General features: G+C 36.1%; 1 protein-coding gene across 1 annotated transcript in view; it reads right to left on the reverse strand.

Annotated features, from left to right (window-relative positions):
- The window catches only part of TTC27 (tetratricopeptide repeat domain 27), a 186,991-nt gene that overhangs the window by 127,792 nt on the left and 44,481 nt on the right, over window positions 1-14,718 (reverse strand). Inside the window, exons 7-9 of the mRNA XM_065891074.1 lie at window positions 14,005-14,138; window positions 7,323-7,435; window positions 3,014-3,080 (exon numbers count right to left, since the gene is read on the reverse strand). Of these exons, the coding sequence (XP_065747146.1) occupies window positions 3,014-3,080; window positions 7,323-7,435; window positions 14,005-14,138 (314 nt within the window). The remainder of the gene's footprint in view (window positions 1-3,013; window positions 3,081-7,322; window positions 7,436-14,004; window positions 14,139-14,718) is intronic.

Here is a 14,718-nt window from a genome sequence, read left to right on the forward strand (position 1 = left end):
TGTGAGTAAAGCATTGAAGCACTGCAGTAGGCCTTGTAGAAGACCCAGAGAAGAACAGAGACCAGTGCCTAAAACTGGAAGTTTATAGCCTTATGGGGAAGATAAGACATACACATAAATAATTACAATACTGTAAGCCCAAATATGATCCTTGTTAAAAGAGAGTTCAGAAGCAGGGTAGCACTTAAAAGTGGTCCCTCTTGTCTCAAACACTCCTCTGGAGTTATATAGGATATAAATAAAGAATATTTATGTCCAGGACATACAGTTATATAGGATATAAATTTTAGTGAAATTCTTCATTGAAACCAGGGGCCACCTTATTACCCACTTCAGAATCATGCACAAAGAAGGGATAAGAGGAAGGACTGAATGACAAAAGGAAGAGCTGATCTGGGTTTTTCTGGTGTATTCCGTATGCTTCCTTTGGGATAAGAAATGGAATGGGTGGTGCACAGCCCAAAGCATGCTTGGGGCTCCTCAAAGCCCTCCTCACTATAAGTTCCTTGCCTTACTTCTTACCAATTAAACATTTACTTGGCATTAACAAACTCATCTCTTTAGAAGAGCTAGGCCTGGCACTATAAAGCACTGTCACTGAACAGCTTTCCTCGAAAAAGTGATCAGTCCTCAGGTCAGTGCTGACTTGGAAGAGAGCTGGAGGAGGAGAGCAGAAAACTTATGTATTATAAAGCCCTGGGGGGAAAGTATGAAACCTGAGTTTACGACCTTCATTGCAAGTTAGGAGGGATGAGTCACCTACCATCACAGGTTACCAGAGTTAATTACTTCAGAAGCACCTCACTGTGTAGAGGAACAAGAACAGGAAAAGAAGAAAGAAAGAAAGAGAGAAAGAGAAAAGAATCAGAAAAGAAATAAGAAAAGGTTAAAGAAAAGAATACACCCCACCCACAAAAAACACTAAAAAAAAAGTTAACTGCTTGAATGTAAATAGAGTGTTTTAATGTCATTTCAGGATAACTGTGGATAATCTACATTCCACAATAATCTGTTTATGAAGCCAATCCCAAGAAGGCGTTACTGCTGACCACTGTCCCCATGAGAGGACAGCAGGAATACTTCCTATCATATGCTGCATCCTGTTTAGCTCAGTCATCAGAAGAAACACAAACATCCTGGTCATCATTTATCATCTAGATACTTGGTGACTGTCCCCATCCAGCTCTGTACTTCCTTACACTGACTCAAGCTCCCCATCATTCCAGACCCTCCGTGTCCTTTCCTGTGCCTCACATCAGGAAGATCCATGTTCAACATCACCTTCCCATTGAGATCTTCCCCCACCTTCTTGTCTAAAACAGCCATCCCCGGGCTTCCCTGGTGGCGCAGTGGTTGAGAGTCCGCCTGCCGATGCAGGGGACACGGGTTCGTGCCCCGGTCCGGGAAGATCCCACAGGCTCTACGCGTCCGGAGCCTGAGCTCCGCAACGGGAGAGGCCACAGCAGTGAGAGGCCCACGTACCACAAAAAAACAAATAAATAAATAAAATAAAACAGCCATCCCCAACCCATTCTTATTCCCTTATACTGTTTTATATTTACACTGAGCACTTCTATTAAATATCTATTTCTTTTTTTGTCTACTGTGTTATTTCCCTCACAAGAGTGTAAACTGATGTAAACTCCAAGAGGGAAAAGACTGTTTACTGCTGTATCTCCAATAACCAGCACAATGCCTGGTAGATATTAAGTATTCAATCGATATTAGCTGAATGAATAAATGGGAGGTACATAACAATTTTTAAAATATATCTTTTAAAAACTGTTTAACACTTTACTTGTCAAATTCCCTATAGCATATGTAATGACTAATTAGGGACATTCTACATAGTTACCTAAACACTCATATGCTATAATGAAAAACAGCAGATTTCTAAGAATACTTAAGCGAGAAAATAAAACAGGCACCCAGAGGACTCAGAAGATTAACATCCAACCAGTTCCAAAACTGTATGTAGAAAATAGTAACTTGCAAAATTTATTTTACAGTACAAAGTAAGCTAGCTTTCCTTTCTACCAGATAAAAGTGCTTTATTTTTGCCTTATCTGAAAAATAACAAAGGAAGAAAACACCAGAATTCTAACTTGATCCCTAACTATGATAATAAAAATGTCTTTGAAAAAATGATGTATCTTAAGCAACTTGTGTTCATTAAAGACGTGTGTATCTTCTTCTTATCCATAAAGCTAAAAAGATACTGACTGACCTCTTGCTCTCTGACTTTCCTCTTCTTGAAAAGCCTTCTTTGATCATGAATCCTCAAACATCGATTACTCTATCTTCCCTTTTCACTGACATTCTTCTCTAACTGTGGTCTTCATCTAGCAACTTTATTTTCTTACACCCCATTCCCTCCTTAATTCTCTGTAGTGAGGTGACTACCCAGCTATTCCACTGAAACTGTCATAGAGATAAGCAACGCAAAACATCAAAGCCTCAGCCTTTCCTTCAGGCTGCTCTCCACTGCTGAACGCTGACAAGTACCCCTGGCTCTTGACACTGCCTCCTGCCTCAGCCTCCAAAACCCATTCCCTCTGCTGGTTCTCCTCCTCGCTCTCTGAAGTCCTCTTTCTCATCACATCCATGTCGCATCACCTTCAATCTGAGACGAAAGAGTCGCACACTATACTGGCTTTGGAGTAAAGGTTCAAACTCTTGCTCTGTCACTTCATTTATTCATTCAACAAGTATTTATTGAGCACCTATTATGTGTGAGATACTGGACTAGGCCCTGGGATCAAACAAAGAGCAAGAAATATTTGGTCACCGCTCCCAAATCTAAGCAAGTGCAAAGAAAAATGCTTATGTCTAAATCAGCAGCAAGATATATGCAGCTTGGAAACTAAAATGATGAGCTTTTTTCCCCTCAATTTCCTTAGGTGGCAGTGTTTCATCATGAGCAATCTGAGGCAAGAATATACCAGAGGCAAAATAATTTATAAGGAAAAAAAGAAAGAAAAAAAGAAATGGAGAGGAAAGAGACATTACTCACAGATGTAAACGCCAGCAGCTCCTCTTCAGTTAACTTATGCACTGGGTTATTCTTTTGGAGATTTGTGCTTTATATTGAAAAAAAAAAGCAAATTAATTCGAGAATGCATGTCATAATGAATGAAATATAATTTTTAAAAGGCAAGTAAACTATACCTACATATTTGAAAGCACATATTTTAATATTACTGCATTGTATAGAAATGTAGAGATGAGTGTGCCAAAGATAAGTACAAAAAGTAATAAAATGCTGAGAAATGAAATGTGGTTGGTGTATAAAATATCAACACAATTTATTTTATAAGAAAAAAATGAAACCCAATCTGTGTCATTCCACAAAGAAAATGAAAAGAATATAGCAACAACTCCTATTTATCAAACTCATACAAAAAAAAAATTTAGTATCACCATGAGACAGGCAAAAATTAAGAAGTTGTCAAAGAGGCAGATGATTTGATTGGATAATTTTGGAAAACAATTTAGCATTATCTTGTAAAGTGAACATTCATATATCCTAATCTCAGTAATTCCAGCCTAGGTATAGAGCTGAGAGAAATTCTTCAACAGGTGTACCAGGAATCATACACACGAATATCCATAGTAATATTGTGTGTAATAGGAAAAATCTGTTAACAATCCAGATGTCCAAAAAAGAAACCAATAAATTGTAAAATATTCACCCAATGGAATGTTATACAGCAAAGTAAATTTCAGCTATGTATAACAACATGGATGAGTCACAGAAAGACACTAGTGAGAGAAAAAAGCAAATCACAGAAGACTACATATAGTAAGATAGCGCTTTTATAAAGCGTGAAAACAAACAAAATGAAGCCACTGACTTAGAGGTATAAAACATGTGAATAAATATATTTTTTGAAAAGGCAAGAAAAAGACAAAATTCAGGACAGTGATTACCTTTTAAAGAGAGGCAGGAAGATGAGATGGGAAAGAAGCACACAGACTGAGCAAGTGGTATTTGCAATCTTCTAGTTTTTAAATTGGGTGGTGGTTTCAGTTTATTATTATATTATATAACTTATATTTATATATTACATAAGTTATTTTGTATGCAAATATTACTTGTATTAAGAATGAAAAGAAAATACCACCTCACAAAATAGTACCACTTCCTCATAATTTTCCATACTGTTGGAGGATTTTATAATGAGCATAAAATATTTACATAATAATTGTTAAATGAACATATTGTTGGTCAAAAAAAATAAATGAATGGAAGGAAGGAATTATAAAATCATTTTATGTTGTACACCTGAAATTAATACAATGTTATTTCTCAAATTTACCTCATCTGAAAACATACACACACACAATACACACATACATACTTAGACATTTCTAGTTTGATTGCACAAAGGAATTATGTATTAGTTGGCAAGATGATCCAAATAACCCCTAAGGTCCTTTTGGTTCTGATACTATGACTCTGATAAGTGAACAAAAACAAAAGTCATTCTAAAATAAGAACCTCAACCAAAATGGATGAAAATTCATCCCTCACATACAAAATTCCAATCTTAACTTCACTGCATAAAGTATATAGATAAAGTTGAAATGCTACAGGCTCATTACAAGTAATTATGATACAGTAACTGAATCAGGCCACCACTCTTCACTGTAACTTACTAACTTAGGCTTAGAATATATTACTCTGCATATCTGAAAATCAGACTATTAATTCAAAAGGAATTACCCTTCTCACTCCAGTTGTCTGAATTACTGAAGGATTGCTGTATTTTAAGGAATTTCTCCCACAGTTACTTTACATAAAAGCAATCAGGTACATTGATGTATGAGACACGTGGCCTCCAGGTAAAATCAAATTCAAGCAGGAGGCCAGTGAAGCAAAGGAGTTGAAGAAAAAGAGCATGAAGCTGGCCCCACAGTTTGTTTGGTCAATCCACCATCTATATGAATTCCCCCTATGTCTCCTTTCCAAAGAACCCAGCCCACCACAATGTCCAAATCACCTCTTCACAGGGGTTAGTGGCCACGGAGGTCACGCAGAGATCAGACAGTATAATAAAATCACGACCCCCACATGCAAATCATCAATTCACGGATGTTCCAACCCAGGGGTTTATAAAGTGCATCAGATGCCCCAAGATTCAGAATATAATCAAGTAGTTTCTACCAAACAATGAAGATTTAAACTGCCCATGAAATCCATTCAGCACTTTTAATTGTTCTATATATTGAGATTCTACCAAGATCATATTTGGGGGAAAAAAAGTATTTGAAGACAAGCATTTTCTTGGTTTTTCAGTCCTCTCTCAACTGTGAAGTCAAACTCAATAAAGCTAAAGCACAACTGAGAGAAGCCTGGAATATATATATTGGGTTTGATTTAGTTTCCTGTTGAGTTGACAATTATGTTTCCCAAAATAATCTTTTAAGAAATAGCATAAAGGAAAACTCAGAATTTGGGTCCGTAAAACCTGGATTCAAGCCCTAAATGCTGTACTGTAATTCTGATTGAGTCACTTTGCCATTTGAACCCTGATTTCCCATCTGAAAAATGGAGAAAAACAACAACCTCTAGGACTGTTAGAACATTAATGAGGGATAGTGTGAAAGTACATGGCATAATTCCTAGCACATAACATTGCTTGTAAATGATTGCTGTTTATATTATTTATATACTAAGTATCATGAATTGAACAAATAATTCTTTGGCAGTAAGCATAAATTCTGTCACTGGATGAATTAATGTGATAAGACAACTGATTTGGATTAGAAATAGAACTCTGCATGAGTGATTCTTTTTAATCAAACAAAAGGGGACTGTAGAACTGAATTTAACTTTTGTATAAATGAAAACCTACTGTTAGTGTAAAGGAGATAAAATGCTATGAGGTGAACACAGAAAGATAAGTTCTACTGAGCTAAAACACAAACTTTTTTATAAATGCTCCCTCTATTAAATTGCCTATTACTAATTTAACCAGTCTCAATATTATAACTTTGTGAAATATCCTATTTTGAACATTACTAAATCTCCAGATGAGAAACGGGATATTTATATACTCTAAAAGACCATGTTAATAACAAAAGTTGAAAAAGAATAACTTTACATTGGAGAAGCCTGGCAGACCCCACTTTAATCATGTGATCAAACTTAACATGGCCAGTAGAGGAACAAATCAAAATTGTTTTCCACCTGCTGGGATGCAGTAAGAACCATAAAACCTCCATTTTCTGATACCCCTGATAATGATACAAAATGTGAAACTAATCCTTTTTTTTTTTTAAATCAGACAAATTCAAACTGAGAGTAAGCCTACAGAATAACTGGCTTATAAATTTCAGGTGTCAAGATCATGAAAGTCAAGCAAAAATGAAGAACTATTCCAGATTGATAGAAACTAAAGGGACATGACAACTAAATGTAACACATATGTTCTAGACTGGATCCTGTGCTATAAAGGAGATTATTGGGACAACTAGCAAAACTTGAATGGGGTCTGAGTAGGAAGTAACAGTAAAGTATGAATGTTAAATTTCCTGATTTTGATAGCTGTATTATGGCTATGCACAAAAGCTCCCTTGTTTGTTGAAAACACACACTAAAGTATTCAGGGGTGATAGAATATCATGTCGGAAAATTATTCTCAAAAAAGTTATTTCCAATGCCTTGCCCTTGCAACTTTTTTCCATATTTGAAATTATTTCAAAATAGAAAAATAAAATAAAATGAAAAACTATTTCTACCACATATAAGGTTCTCTTGTATTAAAAAAAAATTCTAGGGACTTCCCTAGAGGTCTAGTGGTTAAGACTTCACCTTCCAATGCAGGGTGTGCGGGTTTGATCTCTGGTCGGGAAGCGAAGATCCCACAAGCCTCAGGGCCAAAAAGACAAAACATAAAACAGAAGCAATATTGTAACAAATTTGATAAAGATTTTAAAAATGGTCCACATCAAAAAATCTTTAAAAAATAAAATAAAATAAAAAATAATTCCATACTCTGAACGTAAATATCCTCAAAGGTCAAAACAGTCACCTATCCTAAATACTTCATTAAGAGTCTATTCCTAGCCAAGGTTAACCAAAGAAATTTTGTTTATGAAGAAAAGAGAAGGATAAGTATACCAACTTACAGGAGATTCCTGAGATTCCTCATCTCTAACCCTTTAATTGGTTGCCCAACTATTCTTCATCTTCATAAGCCATGACAAGATTCTCTATTCATCCACAACTCTGGGGACCTGCTCGAACAAAGATTTCCCCAACACAAGAGAACCAATATGCTAGAAGTTCAAGGTAGCCAAGTAAGTCATTAACTCACCAGATTCCAAGGATAACAGCAAGCTCTTCAGCACACAGGTCAGGCATCTGAGACTGTTCACAATCTGCTAACTTTATCTCATTTAGAACAGTATCATCATTGAGCTCAATATTCTGGTGGAATACAAAAGAAACTACTTAGAACAAAAAATTAATTCTGATTCATTCAACAGACTATACACAACAGATTGCTGGTGGGATAACATCTTTTTTTTTTTTTTTTGGGATAACATCTTTTTGATCAAGATTTTACAATGTCTATATATGGTCAATAGGCTGCTTCTTGTGAAACACATATTTGGGGACAATTTACTGTGCAGAAATGGAGGACACACATCTATACCTCAGGATGCACTGACAACATCAATAATAGGGAATGACTGCTATTGTTGATTCAGCCTAGTAGGCAAAAGCCCCTCTAACACATCAGGATTCAAAACCAGATCTTTCTACTCTGATTCTAAATTATAATCTAAAACATCAACTGCCAACTCTGTTTCTCAATAGGATTTAGAATAGGCAAAACAATTTGAGAAAGGAATAAAACCTGAAGACTTAGAGAACTTGGTAGAGTACTTGATTTCAGAATCCCTACAAAGCCAAGACAGTGTTGTACTAGCATGAAGACAGACATATAGATGAAAGGAATAGAATAAAGTCCAAAATTTTAGACCCATGTTGTATGGTCAATTGATTTTCAAAGGTGTCTAGGTGAGTCAAACAAAGGAAAGGTTTTTCAATAAATGATGTTAGAACAACTGTATATCCGTCTGGGAAAAAATGACCCTCCGTCCTGATCTCACACAATACACAAAAATTAAATCAAAATTAATCAGAGACCTTACTGTAGAAGCTAACACTAAAAAACTTCTAGGAAAAAAAATCATAGGAGAAAAGCTTTGCCACTTTGGGGTAGGGAGACAGTCCTTAATTAGGACACAAAATACTCAAACCATCAAAGAAAAGCTTAATAAACTGGACTTCAGCAAATTAAAACTTTTGCTCTTTGAAAACATTGTTAAGAAAATGAAAAGCCAAGTTACAGACTCAGAGAACATATTCACAAAACAAATATCTGAAAAAAAGCTTGTATTCAGAATATGGAATTACAACTTAAGAAGATAAACAACCCAACATAAAAATGGACAAAAGATTTGTACAGACACTTCACAAAAGAATGGGCAGTAAGCACATAAAAAGATCCTCAACAACAGTAGTCAAAAGGGAAATACCAATTAAAATCAGAATGAACTACTAGTACACACACATTAGAATAGATAAAATTTAAAAGACTGACAATACTAATTGTTGACAAGGATCTGGAACAATTAGAACTTTCATACATTGCTGGTAGAAATGTAAAATGGTACAACCATAGAAAACAGTTTGCTAGTTTCTTATAATAAACATATTTACCATATGAACTATCAGTTCCACTCCTATGTAGTTACCTATGAGAAACAAAAACATATGTCCACCCAAAAACATGTGTGTGTGTGTATATATATATATATATATGTATATAAATTTAAAAGTGTTCATAGTTTTATCTGTAATAACCCTAAACTGGAAACAACCCAAATATCTGTCAACAGGTAAACAGATTAAAAAGAAAAATTATGCTATATGCATTTAATGAAATTCTAATCAGAAATAAAAAGCAAGTACTGACACATGCAACTACATAGATATATCTCAACTGCTGAGCAAAAGAGGCCAGATACAAAAGAGTACATACTGTAGGATTCCAGTCACATGAAATTCTAGAAAAGGCAAACTACCTGTAGCCACAGAAAGCAGATCAATGACTGTTTAGGGCCAGAGAGGATAGGGAATTAACTGCAAAGGGGCAGGATGGAACTTTCTAGGGTAATGAAATGTATCTTGACTGTAATGGTTGTGTGTATATATTTTTCAAATCTCAGCAAACTGTACAATTAAAAATTTTCTGTGTATAAGTTATATCTCAATAAAATGGATTTTTTAAAAAATTAATCATCAAAAAATAGTAAAATCACGATGAGAAACCACTACACACAACTCACCAGAATAGCAAAAAAATTTTACCAAGCACTGGCAAGGATGCAGAGCAGCTGGTACTCTCATATATTGATGGTGGGAATGTGAAATAGTACAACCACTTTGGAAAACACTTTGGCAGTTTCTCAAGTTGAAAATACACTTACCACAAAACCTAGCCCTTCCATTCCTCGGCGTTTACCCCTGAGAATTAAAAGCATATGTTCACACAAAGACTTACACATGAATGTTCCAAGCAGCTTTATTCATAACAGCCAAAAACTAAAAATTGCTCGATTGTCTACCAAGGGGTGAATGGATAAACACACTGTGGCTTATCCATACAATGAAATAACTCAGCAATAAACAGGAGCTAACTATTGGTATCAAAATATAGATGAATCTCAAAACATTACGCTAAGTGAAAGAAACCAGACACAGAAGAGTCATACTATATGATTCCATTTGTTTGAGATTCTAGGAAAAAACAGCTCTAATCTGTGACAGAAAGCAGACCAGTGGGAGGGAAAGTGATTGACTGCAAAGGAGTATGGATGGACTTCTTGGCCTAATGGAAATGGTTCTGTATTTTGATTACAGTGGTGATTACATGGGTCTACCTATTTGTCAAAACTCATCAAATTGGACACTTAAAATAAGTGCATTTTATTTTATGTAAATTATTCCTCAATAAACCTGACTTAAATTTTTTTCTAATTCAATAGAAGTAGTAGCTAAAACTAGGAAGACTTTAAACTGTAGGCCTAGCTCTATCTATAAGGTTTCGAGAAAAGAGAAAAGAGTACAACAACCTCCAACAACTGCTGACAGGAGAAACACACAACTTCAGGTGGCTACTCAGGCTCCACTGAAAAAGTGTCTCCTCCTCCCTGACCCGCACAACCTCAAAAGGCAGAGCTGGCAGGTGCACAGCGCACCCTGGTGGCCAACCATTTTCAATACAAGCCTTTCATATTTTTTTTTAGGAAGCTACTTATGTAATTCTAAATTTTCTAAGAGCTACACTTTAAAAAGTAAAAAAAAAATAATAAGTGATTTAACCTAATACATCAAAAATATTATCCTTGTAACATGTATCAACAGAAAATAATTAATTAGATACTATACACTCTTTCATACACAGCTTATGAAATCTAGTACATCTTTCACACTTACACTTCAGCACATCAAAGTTTGGACCAACCAATTTTCAAGTGATTAATAACCATATGTGGCTACCATATTGGACAGTGCAGCTCCAGAATATCCAAATCTCTCACCTTTTCACATCCAGATAGGGTTGTATCAACCTGCTTTTAATATCCAATGTTTGTGGAGCACCTTTATAGATCTAATCTGATCCCTTAAAAAAAGTGTGATGTGGGGACTTCCCTGGTGGTCCAGTGGTTAAGAATCCGCCGTCCAATGCAGGGTTCAATCTCTGTCCGGGGAACTAAGATCCCACATGCCGCGGGGCAACTAAGCCCACGTGCCACAACGAGAGAGAAGCCCGCGCACTGCAACCAAGAGCCCCCGTGCCGCAACTAAGACCCCACGTGCCGCAACTAAGACCCATCGCAGCCGAATAAATAAATAAATTTTTTTTTTAAAAAAGTGTGATGTGGGGATAAACAAATGAGGAGGCTAAAAATACAATAACTTTCCCAGGTTCTCACCTCGGCTAGACAATAAAGATGTGACAGGGACCCCAGTCTCCACCTCCCAGCAAGGACTCCTTCCCCTCCAGCCGCCACAGAAGACCTGAGACAGGTCAGCCTTAACAACAAGGCATTATTTATTACTCTTCAGCTACAAACAGGTGATCAAAATAGTTTCAATCTTCATTCAAGATACTCTGCATTCCTATTCAGCTCTTTTCGCAATTAAAACTGTTTGGCTGCACTACCTACTTGCCTATGTGTTCTACAAGCCACAAATTTAAAATACTGTTCTGCTTTAGTCCCACTCCAACCTCATAACGTTCTACTGAATCAGAAATTTAGCTAGTCTTTCAGACCTCCTAGTCAAGTGATGCTTATGATACTGTTATTGCTCACCCATCATAAATCTGTTTCTTCTTTTAATGCTGCCCTTGCTGTGTAATAAACGTTATATCTAGATAATCAAACTAAAGCCTGTAACTGCAAGAGTGTGGACTTTTGGACAGACTTTGTTTTTGCACATAACCTTGTCCAATCCTGCAACAGAGGCCAGTCACATAAGGCACAGATCTGGATTGTCCTGTATTATTGCATTTTTCTTGTTCTGAACATCCTTGACATTACAGCTGACAAAAATGAAAACTGATATTGCAGATCTGTTTTCTGAAACCTTTAAAGCTAAAATCACATGAAAGAACGGACTTTGCAACTACTCATATTGACACCCTTTCAATCTGTATGAACGCTTTGGGTTGTGTAGAAGCAGCAAATCAATGGGTGCTGTTTTATCTTTAGATGAACACCATCCTGGTGTATTCATTTACACCATCTTATATGTGACACACTGCTGTTCAATGTGTAATTCTGTGGTCTTTATTTCCCTTTGTATTCATTTTAAGCATCTTTATAAATTGCTGTATTGTGCTTAATGTAAAAAAAAAAGAGAAAAAGAAATTAGCACGTAATTTATCTCCAATTCATGGGACACACCATATTCAGCATTTAATGTATATTTCTTTTCAACGATGCTGCTCATGTATGTGTTTGTGTTTTCTGTGAATATACAATTTTAATTTATTCTCCCTCCTCACACCGTGCCCCCATGATTGAATAATAAAGAACAGAGACTGCGCCTTTGATTTGAACATTGGGGTTGCTCATAAGTGTTGGCTTATTAAAGCCTGAAGTCCAATAGCTTCAGGCTATGTAATTCCCCATTAATAACAGATTAAAAGTCTAGCAAGGCCCAAAGGGAAACACTATGTTCCTCACTGGCAATAAAATTACTGTATTTCCTCAATTCTAAGATATACATCTTCACATTGTAACATTTCTAATCACGATGTATTTTATAATCACTATAATTGGTATAATAGTGTTCCTTTTTTCCTGAAGAGTTTGGTTATTAAACAGATGGTGTATTTTATAATCTAATGGTATCTGAATAAGAAAATATCATACATAACTAATTAAACAAGCAAGTCTATCTTCCATCCATGAGTAAAAAGCTGTTTCTATCTAATCCATACCTACATCACATAATTTGTACTTTCCACCTTTAAGTGGTAATTAATGAAGATCATAAAATTATCAGAATTTTAAGTATGAAAGAATAAATTCTGTATTAAATTGTATACCATTTTTATACATTCCTCATAAGAGTCATCACATCCTATTTATAATCATAGGAGACAATTTTCAATACGAGAACTCCACACTAATAAACAAACAAACAAACAAACAACAATGGATTACTGAATTAAACGCTTAGATTGCGGAATTAAATCTCTTTTCATTGATGCTGTGCTATGGCCAAAAAAGCAGCTTATGATACTTAATCTAAGACTCACGGAGGGACTTGGGTTACATCAAATAGCTGAAGGACGAGGGTCTGGTATATACAAGGAGGAAATGGAGGATGGAAGCAGGTATCAACACAGTTCCCTGACCAGCATCAACACAGCAGTACAAATACTTGTTCAACTGTGGCTCTACCCACATCAGGAGATATAGGCTGTCCCCTGTGCAGTCTCATCCCTGAGTTTCTCCATCTTTCCCTTCCTTCCTTCCTTCCTTCCTTCCTTCTCCTCTTAGATCAGTAACTGTCCCCACCCTGAAGTTACCACAAAAGCAAACAGAGAAGCTGGAGCAAGCCCAGGAGGGACGTAAGATCGCATCAAAGACCTTCCTCAGGACTCCTTACTGCTGCCACTCTTTCCCATCTCCCTAGTCCCTAACCTTGGCATTATTTTCAGTACACAACAGAATTTTTGTGTTCAATGCACCAAGTAAATTTGTTTGCAGGCTCTGGAATGAAAAGTAGCAAAACATGGGCTTCAGAGACAGTAACATCAACCAAAGAACAAGCAAAAATGTTGGTTTGGGGACTCTGGGATAAGAAAATGTAAATGTTAATGGCCTCCATGGAAGCAGATGGAGAGGCCTATTGAGCAGGTAAACTGACTAAGAGTTATAAATTTAAGCTACAAGAGAATGTATTAGCCAAGTCAAGAAAACATACTAAGGCAGCAACCAGCCCAGTAATGACATAGTAACTAAGGACAGATCAGAAAACTGGTAAAAAGGAATTCTGATCATCTGTTTACATATTTAGAAGAAACCCAAGAAATTTCAAGGCTCTTAATATTTGAAAATATCAACAGAAGGCAAAAAATATGGTAGCCACTGGAAAAATTAGTCTCTACTCAGTCTGCCTTTTGGACTTTTTTCAAGGGCAGTAATACATAACTAACTGCATTACTAATTCATACTTACTGAAGTCTAAGAAAAAAACAACAATTTTATCTCTATTTAAGGGTAAAAATGGCTTTAAAAAATGGGTCCTGTTTTGTTTTGTTTCTTTTAAAACATCCAGCCACCTTGTAAAAGCTCAAGAAGGGTCAAAAGAAGCCTCTTCCCACCCCATCCAGTGTTTCTACAAAACTCACCTATGGAAACTGTTAGACTTGGATGCTAATTTAAATAACTTACAAACCTACTTACCTTGGTTAAATATTCCTGAGGAGTGGGTGCTGGAGTGAATTCATAATTTGAAAACACAGCTCCTTCCCTTCTTACATCTAGAATAAGTTGGGCCACATAATTTTCCTGGAACCGTGTCCTTTTTCCCAAAGCACCTGAAAAAATATATATTAAATTATATGTATCAACTTGTCAATCAGACATACAGTACAATCTTAAAGAGTAGTACTTTCAGAGCGCTTTAGAGCTTATGAGGTATTTTCTCCATTTCAAATAAGAGAAACCTGAGGCTCAAAGATGACTTTAAAATGACTTTTTATAAAATTATAAAGCCAGTAAGTTATAAGGCCAGAACTCAAACCCAGGATTTCTGCCACTAGTTTCCACATATTTACTTTTTCACTAAACTACCTCCCTTCTCAAAAAAGATAACTCACTAGGTGTCATAGGGAGAAGAAATACTCTCCCATTTGCTCTCCATACAACAGATGAAAAAAGGGAAGTTCTGAAGTACAGTCATTTGCTCAAGATCACAGGGTTTTCAGTATCAGACCCAGGGCTTAAAGCCAGGGTCTTCAGGTTCTAAATCCCACAGTCTTTCTATTACACTATCTGGCTCCACGTAAGACCAATTTTTTTTTCATTTTGTATCTGAAATAACTTGTTGCAGAACAGCTTTAAGAGAAGCAAAAGCTCTGACATGTATTCTCTGGCAAGAGTCAGATTACAAAGACC

This window comes from Phocoena phocoena, chromosome 14 (genome assembly GCF_963924675.1).
Source record: "Phocoena phocoena chromosome 14, mPhoPho1.1, whole genome shotgun sequence".
Classification (NCBI taxonomy): Eukaryota; Metazoa; Chordata; class Mammalia; order Artiodactyla; family Phocoenidae; genus Phocoena; species Phocoena phocoena.